General features: G+C 36.4%; 3 protein-coding genes across 4 annotated transcripts in view; 2 read left to right on the top strand and 1 right to left on the bottom strand.

The window, feature by feature from the left end:
• The first annotated feature begins 340 nt into the window (after nt 1-340).
• LOC145941499 (uncharacterized) lies at nt 341-1,756 on the top strand. The gene has a single exon (XM_083047607.1). It carries the CDS (start codon nt 341-343, stop codon nt 1,754-1,756), a length of 1,416 nt encoding a protein of 471 aa, XP_082903733.1.
• A 1,509-nt stretch (nt 1,757-3,265) lies between these two features.
• LOC145941798 (uncharacterized) lies at nt 3,266-20,086 on the top strand. 2 transcript variants are annotated; one of them, XM_083048115.1, is made up of 11 exons: nt 3,266-4,447; nt 4,940-5,507; nt 17,378-17,474; nt 17,562-17,683; nt 17,843-17,944; nt 18,031-18,161; nt 18,235-18,365; nt 18,444-18,643; nt 18,808-18,942; nt 19,015-19,239; nt 19,368-20,086. In XM_083048115.1, exons 2-11 carry the CDS (start codon nt 5,313-5,315, stop codon nt 19,653-19,655), a joined length of 1,626 nt encoding a protein of 541 aa, XP_082904241.1. In that variant the 5' UTR covers nt 3,266-4,447; nt 4,940-5,312; the 3' UTR covers nt 19,656-20,086. The 2 variants fall into 2 exon arrangements, with proteins under 2 accessions (XP_082904241.1, XP_082904239.1); XM_083048113.1 differs by having other exon boundaries at nt 4,895-5,507.
• The window catches only part of Nudc (nuclear distribution C, dynein complex regulator), a 62,853-nt gene continuing 62,266 nt past the window's right edge, over nt 20,065-20,651 (bottom strand). The window contains exon 7 of the mRNA XM_083048117.1: nt 20,065-20,560. Coding sequence (XP_082904243.1) covers nt 20,509-20,560 — 52 coding nt within the window. The 3' untranslated portion in view covers nt 20,065-20,508. The remainder of the gene's footprint in view (nt 20,561-20,651) is intronic.

The raw sequence follows: 20,651 nt of genomic DNA, 5'->3' as shown, positions 1-20,651 counted from the left end.
AGCGAGGGACGCTCTCCTCGTACTTGGAGACTCTTTATTAGACGGACATCAGGCGAACGACATTCTCGATAAAATATTCGCGGCGACAAGTCGACGCGTACCGACCCTTTACGTAAACGCGACGGATCAGACGGTGCCGTCTCAAGTTTCTTCCTGCGGAATGTCACGCGATCTAGTCGTGTATATCTATGTTTCGGAGCGAGAGCCGGATATCGTCGAGGGCGAGCTCGTAGCCGAAGACATGAAACGCTTCATTCACGATCGCGTCCGGCCCAAGGTACTTGTACTGATGATTCGACTTCGTCGACCGTGTCGCAATCTCGTAACGCTCTTCCGAGCGATGTGGTCGAGAAACATTCTCGACGCGATCGTCGTGGAATATTCTCGAGTATCGGAGTACTTCGACGAATACTCTACGATCGTTCATCGGTACGACCCGTTCACCGACAGCCACCACGACGAACCGTACTCCGTGAACACTGCATGGTTCACGGACGATTTTCCAAATATGCGCGGTTATCCATTAGTTTACGCTTTTACTCATCGACCTCCGTACAGCAACATTGTTGAATCGGCCACCGAATGCAAATTAAAAGGTATAGATAAGATCATGATTGATATCCTGGCGGACAAAATGAACTTCACCAAGATTCCCAAGATAATACTGAAGAGGAATTTAGTATATTTCAGAAGGATGTCTAATGGCACAATGTATGGTGTCTTGCCCGATGTAGCCTCCAAAAAATACGATGCCCTTCTGATTTCGATGCCGATGTGGGGAAATGTTTACCTAGGGCCACCACCCGCCATACAATATACTTATCCTCTCTTCATCGAGAACTGGTGCTTCGTGGTGCCCAAGGTGCTCGTCCAGCAGAATTTTATGAGCGGCATTGCATTACAAATGTTTGTCCTGAATTTTTCGATTATAGGAATCTTTTGGTTGTGCTCGCAATTAATGAAGTTCAATCCGAGATGGCATATCGCGAAAATTATCGGTATCATGCTGGCCGCGTCCTTTCCACCGGAACTCAGAAAATTACACGAACGAATCATCCTCCTCAGCCTCGTCGCCGTCTACGCGTGCTACTCCTCGACGCTCTTCGCCGAGCTGACGAGCACGAGTTTCAAGAACAATCGCTACGTTCAGTATGATCGTTTACAAGATTTAATGAATTCTGATCTCGTATTGATGATGGACGCGAATGTATTAAAAATTATGTCGCAATACAACAGTGCCTTCAAGACTTACAAATCAGATAAAAAAATCGTAGACTTTGCTCATACGACTCATTCCTGCCTCGAGGATATACTGATGCACCAGAACGTTACCTGCTTCATGGAGACAAATTGGGCTCGATTGTTCGCAGTCAATAATATGCGGAATGACGAGACCATGTTGGAAATAACGAAACTCTGTTATCTGTCGCCACCGTCCGGTAATGTCTTTTCGGAAGGATCGCCTTATATAGGACGCTTCAACAACTTACTCCTAATGCTGAGGGAAGGGGGTATTCGCGATAAGTGGTATCGCGAGTACATGTGGAACGAAACGAGGGAGACAACTATTCAGACAAATCATGATCAATCGAATTCTATGTACGTTAATATATTTCATCCATTGATCTATATATTGATAACGGGATACTCGATCTCTACTCTCGTTTTTATCGGCGAATTGATTTGGAAATATCTCGACATCAACTTGAGTTTATGTAATACGTATCATTTATTAAACTTGAAGAAAAATTCATAGAAGAATAAACACGGAAATAAATGGCGATATAATTAAGGCGAATGATATGCTGCAAGTTGTTCAAAAATTTGTCTCACTACTTTAATATAATCAGAGAGACCGACATTAATTAATGTTATGACATATTAACTTGGAGAAAATTGGTACCCTCGAGGCGGCATTATCGAATAGACGAGCGCATTTGCTGCGAAATTTATGATATATATCACAATACCGGTGGCGATAATAACGCGTACTTTAATCGCGTCTCGTGCTTTGCGGAACGCAGTTAATCTTCGTTATTGCGCGCACGTCGTGTCCTCGACATGTAATCGTTATATACGGCGCGAGATGGACGCGAGCAATTTTAATCAATGTAACAGTTTCCTCAAACGAGTGGAACGCCTCCGGATCTGCTCTTTGCGAGCGTATCGTTTACATGAGTCAGTCTCGCTTAGGTCGAAAGACGGCCCTCGTTTCGGGAACGAAATCACCGGCCTGAAGAGCGGTGCTTCATGCTTATTTTTTCCTCAAAAAACGGTCAATTTCGTGTAATCTTCTTGCGAGAGCGGGGCGTGGTCGGACCACAGGGATACTCTGATAGGCAACTGCGACGTGTGTCATTAACCGAATCCTTCGAGCGACCCTGATCAGTCTCAGATCTTCTCTCCTTCTTCTCCCCCCTCTCTTCCTCTTTTTTCGGAATTGAATGAATAAAATTTAAAATTACGAAGGCGTGATTCGAATCTCAAACTGTGTACATAATAAAAATGTCTAACACTTTGTCTCAATGTTTAAAAAAACTGCAACGAAATAAAGAAATTTCATTAAATAACTTTGATTAATTATTACGATTAATACTGAGTATCACGAACTGAACATTAAATGTAGTTATTTCTAGGATCGGCATCCCGGCGATTACTTCGAGATTTCTCACACATATTTCATTGTCATTTCGCGCTAAATGCGCGTCCGAGTGACCTAAATGTTCATAAATACCGCATGAAGAAATAAACGCTTAATATCAAAGGCGGCTCGAACGTCTCAGAATTTTCTCGTGAAAATTCTTTCACGATATGCATATATATAAATACACCAATAAACTGTAAATATACATCGTGCATATTTCAACGTTGCGAATAAAAAATTGTCAGGTATCTACGTTGACGTGAAAATTTAAAGACCGAGAAAATAGGGACGTTTTTTAATCAATTTATTTAAAATTTAACATTAAAAAGGCTTAATGCGACGAGACCAGTTCGGCCGACACGCGCCTCTCCTATCATTTGTCGAACCGTGCAGAATAAATATCGCATCGATACGAATTGATATCGTCGCGCGTGATCGACCGTAAACGCATCTTCAAGAAACAGATATAAAGATACACCTTCCGTCTTTATCCCACTTCTGACCGACTGTTCCCGCCGCAGGATCACCCTCCACTTCCGCCTAACTTGGCAGCCACTCCTCTGAGCAGCCTCCGTTGATACTTCCTCTCGCGCGCGTATATCTCGTCAGTCGGCCGTAAGCCACGTGCGTGTGCTCGCTCGAGTACATCCCTCGTGAACGATATATCGGACAGCGTTATTTCGCATTGACAAATCGCGCTAGCCCACTTCCGATGACAGATAAAAGTCTCCGCGTGAAGTTACTAGTGCAAGAAGACAATTATATTTCATGATCCATATTCGTTCTTATTTCATCATCGACGAATAGATCGACGCGCAGTTTCGGTCTAAAGAAAGTTGCGTTTCTATTAGTGAATTAAAAAAAATAATTAATAAAGATAAGCACGAAATAGAATGATAAGTGAGGAAAAGCTGAAGACTTCCGTGTAATTTCTGAGACTGATGCTCTATGTAATGCACAACTCTAAGATAAAAAAAAATTTTATCTTATCGAATAAACATAAATAGGATAAATAGAAAGGCAATAAGATATCAACGGTTATGGAATCTAGAATATACGTGAAGAACGAAATATATCGATGAAATAGCTAGTGGCTAGAGAGTAATACTGCATGATGCCGAGTTAAAGAAGAACCGAAATCGCGGCTTCATCGATCAAACTCATCGGAAAGCGGCATGATTCGCCGCCAATACTTTGGCGTACGGGAGAGTGCTTCGAAGAAGAACAAAGATATCGCTGCGGTAGCTCTAGGTAGCTCTCAAAGGTGAAGACAGACGTCGGATTGGAAGACGTCGGGAGAGAACTAAAAATATCAGCCGGTTCCGCGGTTGGTCGACGAGACTAACACGGCCTCGCCACGTCGTATTCTACGCTAAACGCAATTTTACCAGCTGGAAAAGATGAGAGTGATATCTCTCCGTGTGCGATGATGAAAACAGGGCTCGCCTTTAATCTCGGGGACGACGAGTCGCGGTAAACTATCAGGCACGATCGTCGTTAAAGAGCACGTTGACAGACCGGACATTGACGAGAGAGAGACTCGATCGCGACTTCACGCGTGATCCTCAGCGAACCCGTTGTCATCATTTATTACTCCATCTACTACCATTCATCGTCTGCTACTGCTATAAACGTGTACCGCGTATCAAAGATCGCGAAGATGATTGGAATGTCAAGGCAGAAGCTAATATCGGCGACTTCGCCGCATCTATTCGCGAGTCTGGGACGACCTTGATACATCGACGAATTTCTTTCGTATGCTGAAAAATTTCGGCGCTCTTTATTCTTTCTCGGACACACCGGGTAAGATTTCGCTTGTTGATGCACGTTATTTAGGGAACCAAAGCACATTGCAACGAAGGCTCGCGTTCTCCAGGGGCGAGACATGTCACGCGCGATCTTTTGATCTTGTAACGATTTGCACGCGAGAATAAGACGTCAGAGTCTCGTCAGAAATAACTAAATTGCATGAAACGTGTATTCCTTTTTTTTATGGTCTTTCTTAGCTGGCCGGTTTGAAGAAATGTAAATTCTGCTTCGTTGTAATAGAAATCTTTGCTGTACGTATAAAATACGGAATTATCACATAAATTTTGCCTATAATTAAATCCGGTGTTTTATTCTTATATAAAGATAACTTCTTCAAATATATACAAGTAATTAATTGACTAATTGCCTTAATTAATATTATCATATTTTTTTCTATATTATATATCTACTAAGAAGATAATTCTCTCCTAATCTCATTAGGTTGCCTAAAAAGAGATCTATCTATATCGGATTTCGTTGCGACAGATCGACGCGTCCGGGACTTAGGACGCAGGGTCAAGGCTGAGAGCTACCTCGCGGCGGATTTGACGCAGGCACCGTCGACGGTGTGCTTGAAAAGCTCCGAATCTCTCCCCGGGACCATCTCTTTCATCGACGGTATTTTACGACGCGGTTGTTTGAAATTCTTCGCGCGGAGTCGCGCCCGTATTTATAGACCTGCGTGGCGGCGCGTAGGGTCGCGTACACGCGTTTACGCGCGCGGCTCTCCTTCCTCCCGAAGGTGGATAAATAAGTAAAGTAGGTACACGCGCGTGTGGAGCAGAGCCGGCGAACCGAGCCACATCACAGAGAGTCCGTAAAGAGCGAGCCACGTCTCTCTTGGCGCGATCATGACGCGATGCGTCCGCGACAAGAGCACCACCGGCCTGTCTCGCAGACGAGCGCGTCCCCGTCGCCGTCGAACTGTCTGCGCTGGTCGCCCCGCTGGCTGCGATCCGCCGAACCACTTCCGGGCATGATCGCAGCCGCCGCGATCTTCCGCGTCCTCGTCGTCCTACTCGCCCTTGGTCACGCGGTCGCCGTCGACGGACTGGTAAGTACTTTGTATGCATTATAAAAAGTATTGCAATCGCAAAAATCTAAGCTATCTTTAAAATTTTACAATAGTTTTCTTCCCAAAAAATTTTCGTTCGTCAGTTAGTTTATCAATAAAATGTTGAATATAAAATTGTATGATTTAGAGAGGCTTATTTCTTTATACTATATATATGAAAATATGTGAATTTTATTTTTAAAAAAATTTAATTGTGCAATATACATATATATTTTATCATCGATAATACTCTGGAAATATTAGAGATTAAAACCGTATTTAAATTAGAGAAGATTAATTATAATTAAATTATGCGGTGAAGAAAAATTATGGATTAAAATATTGTGGAATAAGAATATAAAAGAAGAGAAAAATTATAGAAGAAATATGATATCATACACGCGGTGTACCGCAGTTTTTGCAGACTGCTTTATGATGAATTTAAAATCGATTATTTATCGGATGAATGTTACATGAAAGTTAGAAGCTGCGCGCAGAATTACATCGTTAGCTGAAAAGGTTCTGGCACTAACTGCAACATGGTAGACAATAGTTTTTCACGACTGCAATGTATTTAGTCTCTGAAACTGTAGAAGTATCGACTTCGCATCGTATTACGGGAAGTGAAGACTTTTCTGACCGATCGAATATATTGATCGTAAAATCGTTTAGTCGGGAAAATGGGATATTACACGTACCTTGTACCCAGCTAATGCACTATAATTTTGGATATTTATCGTGTACGAGTTTACTTAATTGCCTTGCCGAATCGTATCTGGTAATATCTAGTATCCAGTTAATACACATCGTAATTGCAGAAGCCGCGTGTAATCTCACATCCAAATTTGATGTAGGATAAATTAATATTGATCCGAATAATATAAATTTGCGAGAAATTACACTTCATTTAGAATTCTTATTATATTTACTTATGCTGTATTCTTGTGTTATATCCATTAATTATTCTTTTAACTCAATTAATAAATTCTTTTAACTCAATTAATAAATACAATTAATAAATACTTTTAAATTTATCAAACAAAATCAAAGTCTAACATTTAAAAAATAATGATTTTGCATAATTATAATCGCTAATATCTGCGTATTCAGTATAAGGAGAATATATTGAATTGATACAAACACATTTTTAAAAATATACTCAAGCTAATGTACTAATGTAATACAATTTATCAAAGATAAATTGGTAATTAGTGGATAGATTAAGGAAAGGTTCAAGGGGTCTAAAACACCGGTAAAGCATCGTGTCAGCAGGAACCCAGTAATACTAACGCAATTACCGACGAAAGTGGAGAAACCTCGTTTTAGCTAAGCACGAGATAATTACTGTAATTTCGTTTCGTGATCATTCTTAGACTGCAATAATCATTCACAATTTCGAGGTTAATATGCCGACGCGTAAACTAGTTCTATTGCTAGCAAACTACGGTAATAATATTGCTCGAAATCCTCATCCTGCCGTAATCGCTATGATTTAAAAGGAGCTACGTCCCGATCGCGGGAATCAACAAAGTATTTATAATTCTGCAAAATACAAGGTTCCGTTAAAGTAAAGTAGAAACACGGAGGCGCTGAAAATTATATGAACTTTGTGTAGGATGTGCGTGTCGTAACTTGGACAAACAAATAATATACTATACTAGAAAAGAAAACGCGGAAGTATCAACTTGTAAACTCAAATAGTAATTGTTCTTACGTAATGTAGAACATACATCCATTTCTTACACGGAGAGCTTACAAGAATATGTTTATTATTTTTCCTTTTATTTTTCGAACGCGACTATAAAGCATGATTCACGCTTTACGTCTGTCAAATACACTGGTATCTAAAATTTTGCATCGCAATAACTTTTTATCGAATTTCAATGCATGCTCAGATGCCAATCTCCGCGATAAAATCCACGTAAATTATAGCATACGCGGGTTATATTTGGCTGGACTCCGATTCCTTCGACGCATTGCATCGACTTGTGATGTTACTGCGTATGAATGATATTACATCGTAATCGGGCATTCGTAAAATCTGTTTGCTCGTCCGAGTTATCGGGCCAAATACGATCGTTTGGTCAGTTGTGTCGAATAATTCGCCGGCTAGCTATTGCCCGGGAAAATTTTACGAAGAAAAAAGCAAAAAGATAAACGGTAAAAGATAAAAAAGATATTTGTATGCACGCGGACAATAGAGAAACAGATAAGCGTTTATCTAAATTTTCTGTTGTGCTTATCCTACTCTTGCTTATCGTCTAACTAGCCAATTTATAATACAGCGTCAAGATAGACGTTACATCCCGTAGATGTTGGAAAAGCAGTATTTTTACGTCTCGCGTCTTCTTGTCCACTGTAAATTTGAATTTGTTAAAAATAATCGAATAACAGATAGTTGTTTCCCTAATTTATATATGAAGGCGGCGATATCGCGATCGCGTATTAGATATTTTTCAAATAGTTTCTGCATTTTATTTTTAGCATTTTTATCGCGATCCCTTTATTATTACATCAATTGAAGCTGATGCTTGCGAGTTAAGTAGGAAATTTATTCGAGGAGATTTAATTAATTTAAAGTTAAAAATTATCGATAAATTAAACACTTTTTACAAATACTGTTAAATATTTTGGTGTAACCCTTTTTCAAATTAATATATATAATGCCAGCAATATTAAATATACATCTTCGATGAAAATATTTTAGGATTGATGAATTCAATGAATTCAAAGAATTTTTGGGAATGATAAAAATCTCAAGAATGTTTTGTTAGTCCTAATACATCGCAAATATTATTTTTCACTGAATCCTTTGAAATTTGGAATTTTACTTATAATTTTATATAAGTGCTTAATTATGATTCAACATTTATATGTTTTATGTAAATCATTATCTGCGTGCATATATTATAAAGCTTTGCTTTCTCACATTGAAACAAATTTTATCACGTCAGAAAAACAATCGATCAACATCAATCAATAATCATTTAATCACACGTATGTAATAAATGTATTCTTGCTTTCTACTGCAAGAGAGCAACATGAGTTCACCTATGCACCCTATATCTTCTTGACAACTCGTGAAGAAGCGTCTTCTATCAAGCAAACTCGAAGTCGAAGAAGCGTCTTTCGCATCCCCGAGAGAAAAATCAATCGCGACGCTCATTTTCCAATTAACAGTCGCTTCTCCAATTAACAGTCAGCTTTGTAACGAGTGTGGTCGGAAAAGAAACGTTGCATCAATCTCTCGCTAAACATCTCCCGACTTTCTAACCGCGTAGGTATCACTCGTCGACTCGGTTGACCTCGGCCGTGTTACCACGGACAACCCGTGGTGAAACTTCCTGTCGCGTTATCCCCGGAGATACTCTACGTTACTCTGCGTTAGAACACTAAAAGATTCTATCCGAGCATTTCTACAGCGGCTGTTTTCGCTTTCCCGAATAGGCAACCTTCGTCAAACATTATCGCGAACTTTGACGTCGCCAACGAAGAAAGTTCATTGATTTACGAACGATTTCTCCACATGTTGCCTGTCACATGTGATAATCGTTTTTCTGCCGAGAAAATATCAGCTCGCAGTCGTGTATGAAATATTGTCAGTGTCATATATCACTCTATGTCTTTTTGCACCAAGAACGGTCTTTTATTATTTAAATCGATGGACGCAATCCGAAATTAATATATTAATAATATATTAAATTTAAAAAAATTAATATATTAAATTTTATTATCATTTTAACAAAAAAGTGTATTCACATCCTAACATTTTTTTTTATTACGCTATATCTTTATGCATTCCAAGTTTGTAAAATTGTAGCCGGTTCACATCGGCTTACTCGTATTAAATTCGCAGCGTTCGGCAAAGAATTGCTACTTTTCGACAACGATGGATGTCTCGAATACCACGTTCCAAGAGGTGTTTTAACAAAACAAAAAAAAGTCAATGTGCCGCAAGTTAAATCGCCTAAGTAATAGCCGAACAAGCCGGCTCTTCTTTCGCGCTTCATTAAGCCATGCAAAAAAATATTCTGGTACCGCGTGCTTTTTATCAGCAAGAACAACCACGGGAAAGACTGGAACGTATCGCTGGCACCCTGTGGGGAATCCTCTCCCGCGGGATTCTCTCGAGCGATAGCTCCTTCTGGCGAGTCCAGCTCGATTAGCTTCTTATTATCGTGAGGACTATCGCATGGAATTTCCCGTTGTCGGGCACAGGAAGTATGTGAAACTCGCGGCTGATAAAAAGTTGTCGTTATCGAGGAAAGAAACGAGGTACCACGCGGGACTCTGACGAGAACGGGGGGAAAAGAGGGAGGAGGGAGATGTAAGAGGCCCCGAGAGAGGACGAAGAGGACGTGAAGAATAAGGACGGAGGAGAATGTCGCGTACGACATGTCCCTTCAGCATCGTCCCGAGACTTGCAACCGCGTTTGAGATCACATTCGTTTTCCCTCCCCTTCACCGTAAAATCCATCGGGGCTCGTCTCAACCGACGTCTCTTCCCCGTCCCACCCACTCCCCTTCGCCCGGCCGCCTCTACTCATCTTCCTCGTGGTTTCTTTACCAAGATGTTTCACATCGTCTGTGCCAAGACCGGCGATTCCATTGTCTCGTCGTCGATGTACGCGGGAAAAGCGATCGCGATATACCAACGGCGGAACGAATGATTAGAATTCTCGTTATAAATTTTTTTAAATAATTCAACACTCACCAATTTGATGTGCGGAATTGTAGACAATGTTAATCTGTAAAATATAAACGTATAAATATTATATAAAACAATTATTAAAATATTTAAATTATTTATAATATTTCAAATCATTTTTTGAAATATTAAAGTTAATTTGAAAATTTAAATATTAATTTTAATGTTTCAAAAAATGATTATATTAAGCGCATAGTTAACTTTTGTTATTTACTTTAAGATATTAAAAAACTACATAATTTGCAAAGAAATATTTTTTAAAGAAAGATAGAAATAATTATAAAAAATATTTAAATTAAAATATTTTACTATTTATTTTTACTATTAAATATTTAAATTAAAATATTTTACTATTTATTTTTACTATTAAATATTTTAATTAAAATATTTAAATATTAAAATATATAAATATTTATCTATTTACCTTCGCGATGATTTAAATTTTACATTGTTGTATAATAATGAATATAAAATATCCTGGATTTTATATTTCGAAATACTTAGAATATTTAATAATAAATAATTTTTAATAATTTAATAATAATAAATATTTGTATAATATGTATAAAATACAATTACATTGTATTATATTTAAGAGATATGTAGATATAATTATTTATGTAATGCGTACCTAGATTCTTTTACTATTAAATATTTTAATTAAAATATCTCTTAAATATAATACAATGTAATTGTATTTTATACATATTATACAAATATTTATTATTATTAAATTATTAAAAATTATTTATTATTAAATATTCTAAGTATTTCGAAATATAAAATCCAGGATATTTTATATTCATTATTATACAACAATGTAAAATTTAAATCATCGCGAAGGTAAATAGATAATCTCACAAATAACAAATAAAAAGTTAAATAAATTATATTTACCCTATTGATGCTCTGCCGTTGCCCGATGCCACCCCGGGCCTCCTCCTCCTCCCAGAAGAAGCTTCGAAACACTTGCACTCGCGTTACTTTTTTTCGTTCGCGACGCGCGGCGACGCCCGGATTTTAGATATCACATTTCAACGCGTTTCGGTAAAACGCGAGAATCGCGAGAGCTTATTCGCGCGCGAATAAAACCGATGCTCTGTTTTCGGCGTCACCGCTTTTTTCAAGGCTCACTTGTCGGAAGGCCTCATCGAACGACGATGATGCGGCGACTACTTCACGACGCACTCAGGAGTCGCCGATATTCCACGAAATGGGCACTACATCTCACTATGTTTTAAATATCACAATTCAACGACGTAGAAATCGCGGATCGATAATGCCGAAAAACTCCGGAAATTCGCGTCGAAAGCGCAACGGTAATTCGATCCGTCCGCGTAATAGATTCGCCCGTGCGATCGCGATCACGATGTCGGTACACGATTTTGCGATGCGATCGGATTTGTACGATAATTAAGTACGTAAAAACACTCACACTCGTACTGTCGCGGACCGGTGATGAGTGCGCAAACGTTGATCGCGAACCGAAAATGCACCTAGCAACAGACAGGCTTGTGCCATTTACGGGACGTGCAGCACGGCAAGGTCGCAAAATCGTAATGGCGGATGGCGGTGGTCGCGTCGCGGCGTACGTGCGAGCTCGGCTCGGCTCGGCTCGGCTCGGCTCGGCTCGGCTCGGCTCGGCTCGGCTCGACTCGGCTCGGCTTGGCGGTCCGGGCAACTTCGACTTGACGACTTTGACCTATAACAAATTAACACTTTATTAATATTTTTTGTCAGAAATCAACTAATTAAGAAATTAATTTGCTAATTAATTTTTAAAATAATAGTATGTTATAAAAATTAAAATAATAATATGTTTTAAATAATATGTCATAATTCTTTAAACTCGATTAATATTTTTGACAGTTATCAGCTGATCTTTGTCAAAAAATATTAATCGCAGATAAGGCATTATAACATTATTTACAATATTACTATTTTAGTTTTTATAACCTATATTATTTTGAAATTTAATTAGCAAATTAACGCTTTATTAATATTTTTTAACAGAAATCAGCTGATTAAAGCGTAAATTTGCTAATTAATTTTTAAAATAATAATATGTTTTAAATAATATGTTATAATACTTTAAACTCGATTAATATTTTTGACAGTTATCAGCTGCTTTCTATCAAAAAATATTAATCGAAATTAAGGTATTAAAACATATTACTATTCTAATTTTTATAACTTATTATTATTTTAAAATTTAATTAGCAAATTTTCGCTTTATTAATATTTTTTAACAGAAATCAGCTGATTAAGGCGTTAATTTGCTAATTAAATTTTAAAATAATAATATGTTATAAAAATTAAAATAATATAATATGTTATAATACTTCAAACTCCATTAATATTTTTGACAGTTATCAGCTGATTTCTGTCAAAAAATATTAATCGAGAATAAGATATAACATATTATTTACAACATATTACTATTTTAATTTTTTAACATATTATTATTTTAAAATTTAATTAACTTTAATCAGCTAATTTCTATGAAAAAATATTTTAATCGAGTTTAAACAAACTTTATATTATTTTATGTTGTTCTAGTAAACTGTATAAATTCGCTAAAATTAAAAATTAAATGGTGAAAGCGCGCTTTCAATTCTCTCGCGTCCAACAAAACAGAATGAAACGAGGATATAATGAGACCAGCTATTATGAAAGTTCCGCATAGCGTATCGATAGAGTGCTTGTAAAATTAGCCGCGGGCATTGATGTATCTCGCGTAGAATCTTTCATGCGAGGGAATGCCAGTGTCAAGGAACAATAAGGGGTTACACACAGTCGTGGTAATATAAAGCGGTGGCGTATGGTGTCAGAGACGCTGATCCGGAAATAACCGTGGCCATAAATGCAAAAGCCGGACGCGTACTATACGTGTAAGAACGAACGGAGGGAAAGAAGGAACAACACGGAGCGAGTAGAAAACGGATGGTTAGCGATGGTTAAAAGCGCTGCAGGTGACTCCCTTTGCTGTCGCGTCCCTCAAACGATTATAATGGCCAGTTTTACGGTCTAAATTTCCACTTGAAACGCCGACGTGTGTAAATTAACTCCTTGTGAACTTTGCTTTTACCGTGGATTTGAGAAATCGTCTTCCGACTTTTTCTTACCGCTCTTTATTTATCTCTTTATTTATTATTTTTAAAAATCTCAATTATTATATTTTATTATAAATATTTGAAGCAAAGATTTTAAAATAAAATTTCTAAAATATTTTATGTGTATAAAAATAGTATATATAATGCAAAATAAATTCCATAAATAAATCAAGAGATAAATCAAGTAATTTTACTAGTAGCGAATTAATAAATTGAGGATGTTATAAGTTATAAATTATATTTATTTTGCATACCCAGTTGCCCCGCTGTTGCCCGATGCCTCCCCGGGCCTCCTCCTCCTCTCTTGGTCCATGGTAGCACTCGCGAAAACACGAATAATTACGCAGCTTATCAGTAATGCTACCTGTGATAACAAATAAAATACATACATATATTATTCTATCACGTTAAATTTTATATTAAACAATAGAAACTGTAAATCATACACAATGATCTTTCCGCAGCATATTAAGAGATAATGAGCTATGTCTGTGGAACTTTTGAGAGAGACGTAATAAGTAGGTAAAACTGTTACTGCGGTTAGCAATAAATTCTGCACTCTCGCGCTCGTCACATCGCGAAAGTGAAACAATTTACACTTGTAAAAGTATAAGGAAGTCACTTTCGTCATGGACAATGTTCGTGGGATAGACGACGATTTTTTTCAAGACGGGCCTCGCGCGCGCGTTTATTACCGCTATTAAAAATCTAATTAAAACAGAGCAGTATTTATGAGTTCTCGTAAACTTTGGCTTGAAAGGCATCGAACCGCTTACATAAAGTATAAGAAATGGCGCAAAAAAAGAAAGAGAAATAAAATCGCGTTGTTGCCAAACGGGCCGTGTTCAAAAGCGTATATATGAATTGTTCCTAACAGCTGTCGATGCAACTGTACGGCATATTATTGTACTTTATGACGCTGTCCATTACTTTAATCGATTGTTGGCAGGAGAAAATAAACGCTGACGCGAGATTGTAAATTGTGGTCCCATGAATGTTACGAGTCTAATATTATACTCTGCAATAATCGTGACAATGTCGTAATAATCATTCTGTTACACGTGCAAGTGTTGTACAATTATGTCTCTCTATAAGTCGATAAGCTTGAATCAAATATCCCATCAGTTGCGCCAATGATGTGACGCAGCTGTAATTTCTCTTGAATAAATGAACGAATGCGTTATATGGCATATAATCACACAGCTATATTCAAATTACATCGTGATTACATTGCGGCAATGAAATTCTAATTTGCCCTCATTAGAAATGTGCGCGTTCTTCATGTATAATATTACATTATGTTATTAAATTTCTTTAGTTAATTTTTCTTTTGCCAAAATTTTCGACTTTAAATAGAATTATCAACAAGAGTTTAGATATATTAATAAATACAAGCAAAAACACGATCTTTCACTTTTATATTAGGGAGCATATAAATCAGATCACGAACTTGCCATAGCGAGCATTCCGTTGACAAACAAGGCTACGAGAGAGATCTCACATTAAATCTCCGTAACAACCCTTCGTCAAAAAAGTCGCCTACCATTTTTGGACGTTGAACAAACTTCGACCATCTAGGAGGAAGGCGTTAATTTGCAAAACAAATCTTTCCGAGACTTCCCTCCTTATTTTTCATTTACGCGGAATTACTCTTATGGCAATTTTATTCATGCAGCTAGAATTATTACAACTTATTACAATTTTAGAAATTAATTATCACTGTAATAATTATAATTTTCAAGCTGTAGCCAATTTTTCGATACAACACTTCAAATCGTTAAGAAAGAATAAGTTAAAGATCAAAAAGAAAGAATTTACTGAAGATTGTTTAATCTAAAAAAATGTGGGAAGTATAATGCGCGAGGCTGTGTGTCGATGAAAGCATACGTCATGGTATCAATGTGTCGATCTTGTAATATTAAAATATGCGCAGACACGGTGGGCAGAGACCGGTCACGATACCATCTAGGGTATAGCTCAGGCGTTAGTTCGTGAAGTGGCTTCCGAACCTTTCTTCATCCACCATTCGACCTCTGTATCATGTTTCTTCGTGATGCATTCATGATCCAGATTGGGTCAAATGGTAATTTCGAATTACGTGTGCAGTATCTCAAATATGCTCGAACAGTTTTAACTGCATAGCTTGCATTTATTAATTTTCACCGCGACATTCTTGATTTTTATCTACTTTCGTTATTAATCTTTTCTCGTAATAAGTATTTTATAAATATATTAAAGATCTTGATCGTGATAAATTACGCTATCTAAATACATTTAAAGCAAATTTTTTGTGTGGATTAGACATGAAGATATAAGCAAGAAGTAGAGACAATAAATAGATATATAGATATATAGATATATCAGATTATCTTCATCCCTATTCTCCTCCCGCGAATTAAAGAATAAAATTCGTCTATCACCGAATTACGAGAAGCATCGAGAAATGACGAAAAATCAAGGTGCTCGTTTGTTGATAAAGTAAAATTTATATAAATTATTTAGCAAAGTCATTTATTCTTTTTAGATTTTTTGGACAAAGATTCCTCGACAGTTGTGCGTTCTTGCGTTAGACTCCATAAAGATTTTTAGATGGTGAAATCGCGTCGACAATAAGGCAACATGCTCTTCGACTTCACCCTTTGGAATTGTCTTTCCTTTTAGCGGCATGAACTTTTTGTGAGATCGTCACCGAGATGCAAGGTACCGCACATCTCAGCCTAGTTTGGACACGCTAACCCCGTCGCATATAAATTTCGCTCACTTCATCGTTGTTCTTTCCGCGTCGTTCGCTTCTTCATTTAATGTTTTTTCTATCATGTGTTCCTTTCGACAAGTAATGTAGTATTAAATCGTATGATTTAATATTAGGCAATTTAATACTAAATTACTAGGCGATTCTATTATTTTAAAATAATTATCAAATATATATTATTTTCATAAATGTTATTCTTGAAATTTATTTTCATATCGAGATATTGCCTTATTATGTTTATGCTAATTAAATTTTTGATAAGTATCAGTAATGAATCTGGTTAGTTATCCTAGATTTACTATGTCAAATATATTTTTCTCCTTCAAAAAACATCGACAGCAAGTACTCTTTCGTAACAATTTACAGTTAAATTTCAAGTTAAATAATGTATATACATAAGAGAGATACCTCTTTTTTTTCTTTCTATTATAAATTCGATAGATTTCTTCGAAATAATCATCCTCGATTAGGTAATCAAGTTTTGAATTATTCATCTCGCACAATATCGTATCATGTAGGCTGTTAAAAGGATCTTCAAGCATCATTTTAATCATGCCTGAATCCTGAATGAATGATGAATTAGAAATGAATCATCACGGGTCCGAACTATTGCGGAGTTTCATAGAGGGCAAATATTTCGAGGAGCTTCGACAAGGCGCGACGATGAAATAACAGTAATTTTATATACCTACGTACTCCGTCAACTACGGTGACATCGCGTAACGCATGATTAACGCCGACAGCGGTTACGTCGCGATGCCATTACCAGCAGACAAATTGAGTTTAATGTCGCGACTTGGGCGTTTTACAGCCTTGGAGTACTGGACGATATTAGAACCAGCCGAGTGCTGTCCAGGTCGTATCTATTAAGTCTATCAGTCTAAGACAGACCATTTCAGAGTATTTTAAGGTAATTGTATCAGCATACAACCACTGCCGACATAGGAGTGCCGGATATTGCGTTATGAAATTTTCTTTGAGATTAATCCTTTCGTCAAAAAGATGTGATTGCAACTAATTAACGAATTAATCTATTATACGTCTAATAACAGTTATAAAATTTAATGAATGTCAAGGCTCGCACAATTATATAATATTATTGATTAAATAATTATAATAAATTGATGAAATAAATAAATTAAATTAAATTAAATGTAAAAATAATACCGATTCAAAACACAAATCTATAAAAAAATTATATAAATCTATAATAATATTATAAAAATATAATTTTGATTTAATAATCAAAGAATCTGTAATTTCATTGTTAATAATGTTTGAAAAAAATTGTTTGTAGAATGAAAATAAGACATTTGTCTTTGGAATTAAGGGCGATGTAGATTATCTCCATTCGATCAATCAGTCTGCTGTGGATTATTTACCAAAGAATAACAGTAAGTATGTGTGTGCGCGCTATTTTATTTTTCATATTTCTTCTTATTAAAAGAACTTTTTACAATATCTTTGACTTATTTTTACAGAATCGACAAAGCTGTCGCATTTCACGAGTTGGAGCGAATGGTCCGTTTGCGATCGGCATTGTACACAAAATCGCGTCAGGAGGTGCCGATCGAAACAAAATTGTGGATCAACTATACTTAGGGTAAATATATTTATAATGGTGAAATTTTTGATTGAAAATCGAGACACACATTATATGATAAAATATTCTATAATATACACACGTACACACGTGAAAAATATTTTGTTGCCATCGTATGTAATAAAAATTAAAAACTAATGGTTTATCATGAAATAATAGGAAGAACGCGGTTGTGAACATAATAGAGAAGGTCGTCGAAGGCGATGCAAGCAACGTCAACGAAGACATAGACGAAGGGACAAAAGATTTCACGTGGTCCAGGTGAGTCGCGATATACGCTTGTCGATATATGCGATATGAATCGCTTCAGATCTTCGATTAATTATATGTATATACGTTCTCGACAGGTACCTAAAGAAGCGGAACATAGGCATGGAAAGCGAAGAGGTAAGGATATTAAAGAACACTCCGGAGGACATTACGGGAAATGGAGCAAATGGTCGCCTTGCACGAGGCTGTGCACTACGCAACGTCACAGGTAAACTATATAAAATTTCTATATTTATGCAACTAACGTCAATGAATATGTACTCATTCGATTCTCTAATTAGATGGTGCAGAAAGCCTGGCATCTGCGGACGCGATGTGATACGAGAGAGCGCCTACTGTTACGTCGAAGGTAGCTTTTGCCAAAGATGGATCCATCGAAAGATTCGTGGTATCCACGAAGAAGATGGCGAAAGTAAATACCCTTATATAGCACACTCGATCATTAATATTGATAAGAAGTACGAGTATCTAATCTTCTTCGATTTTCTAGACTTGATATTAGACGAGTTTGAACTCAATCCTAACACCGTGGATAGTTTCGCTTCTGAAAAGAATTCAAATACTTGGAAATGTGGAGTGGCGAACTCTCAAAAAAGCGCTAGATTATCATACTTTATGCGAATTATCGGTGGCCGTCCGACTACACCTGGAAGTTGGCCGTGGCAAGTGGCTGTATTAAATCGATTTCGAGTATGTTATATAACGACGATATTAATCTTACATCTTTGCTAAATCAACAGCTGTGTAGAAAAAAATTAAAATTAAAAAGCACAGAAAAAATCTAAGAAAATTATAAATTATACAAAAGACTTTATGTTGTTTAAACCAACATTAATTTGCCTTTATTTTTTCAGGAAGCTTTCTGCGGTGGAACATTAGTGTCCCCGCGATGGGTATTGACTGCCGCGCATTGCATTAGGAAACGTCTGTACGTTCGTATTGGAGAGCACGATTTAACGGTGAAAGAAGGCACGGAATTAGAGTTTAGGGTACGAATCGCGATCAAAGAACTTAATAGAGATATTTTATTTTCTTGTGATTAATTTTATATGATCGCGTAGGTGGACTCCGTAACTATCCACCCGGAATACGACGCTGATACTGTTGATAACGACGTGGCTCTACTTCGTTTACCAGTTACCTTGACTCCGTCTCCTTCGAGAGGAATCGCGTGTTTGCCTGCACCGAAGCAGCCTTTACCCACGAACCAGTTGTGTACTATTATCGGCTGGGGCAAGTCCAGCGTGACGGATGATTTTGGAACGGATGTGCTGCACGAAGTCAGAGTACGCGATTTTATAATTTTGACAAAAAAAAAATAATAAAAAATTTAATTATTTTACTGTAATGATAAGGATATAATCTAATTGATAAATAAAATTGCATTAAAAATAATATAAATATTTGATTTTAGGTTCCAATAGTGTCATCCGAAATCTGCCGAGAAGTCTATATAGATTATAGAATTACGGACAATATGTTCTGTGCCGGTTATCGCCGCGGAAAAATGGATTCTTGCGCGGGCGACAGCGGAGGTCCTTTACTTTGCAAGGATCCTCGAAAGCCCGATCGTCCGTGGACAATTTTTGGTATCACCAGTTTCGGTGAAGGTTGTGGCAAACGCGGTAAATTCGGTATATATGCGAGACTGTCCAATTACGTACGTTGGATTACAAAAGTGATAAAACAGTCGAATGAATAAATACATACTTAGAAGATATGCCTAAATAATTGTAATTAATATTCATGCCTAAATTATAATTGTAATTAATATTGAACGAGGATAAAGATAAAAAATATGTGGTAAGGAAATCAGAGATTACAAATTATAAGTCTTATATCTCGATTTATTGTATGGCGAAAAGAGTGCGAATGCATCGAAAAAGATTAAATATAAAGCTGCATTCTATTATTACATCATCCATTTCATTTTCTGCAAAAATATGTTTATATCTTTTTATATATAAGGAATTAAGTGTAATTTTTGCAGAAATTAATGCAGTTGATTATGTGTTTATAATTTTTATATGTTACTTACCTTTAAACCAAATATCTATTAATAATTATATATAATTAAATATAATTAATATTGTTAAAAAATGTGGAAAAAAAAACGTTTACATAATATTTATTTCTTGCATCATGTTCATACAATTCTAATCCATTTTCTTTTTCTATTCGACGAGATCGGTAGATGAGAAATGTAATATAAAAATTGTAAACTTACATTCTGTGCAATGTATTTCCGTGTTTTCTTGGAAGCTATAGATAAGTAAAATACAAAAAAAAAACAGCGCAAAAATAAAAAAATAATTAAAGAACATTTCTATCGATAGTAGAATTCTGTATGTATCTTTACATAGCCTAACATAGTGGTGCCATCTTCTGCAACCTCTAAAGCATGTGTGATAATCGCATATGTTTCGTTTTTTAAACATACAGAGCTATGAACGTAGAGAATCGCACATTGTGATAATAAAAAGCAAAATACAATCTTAGTAGTACCAATGTAATATTAGAGTATTAAGCGTTTCAATATAATTCAAGAAATTAAATTAATTAAATTTACATTTTGAGAAATCCATCTCGGGATGTTGCTGCATGAACCTGTTAAACATTTAACAAATTATTTTTAATTTAATATTAACATATAAAATAATCCATATTGTATATATCTGTGTGCAGCGAAAATATTAAA

This window comes from Prenolepis imparis, unplaced genomic scaffold, assembly GCF_030444845.1.
Source record: "Prenolepis imparis isolate NDT839.2.m4 unplaced genomic scaffold, iyPreImpa1.0 SCAF_10, whole genome shotgun sequence".
Classification (NCBI taxonomy): domain Eukaryota; kingdom Metazoa; phylum Arthropoda; class Insecta; order Hymenoptera; family Formicidae; genus Prenolepis; species Prenolepis imparis.
This window is presented reverse-complemented; position numbering and strand designations above follow the sequence as displayed.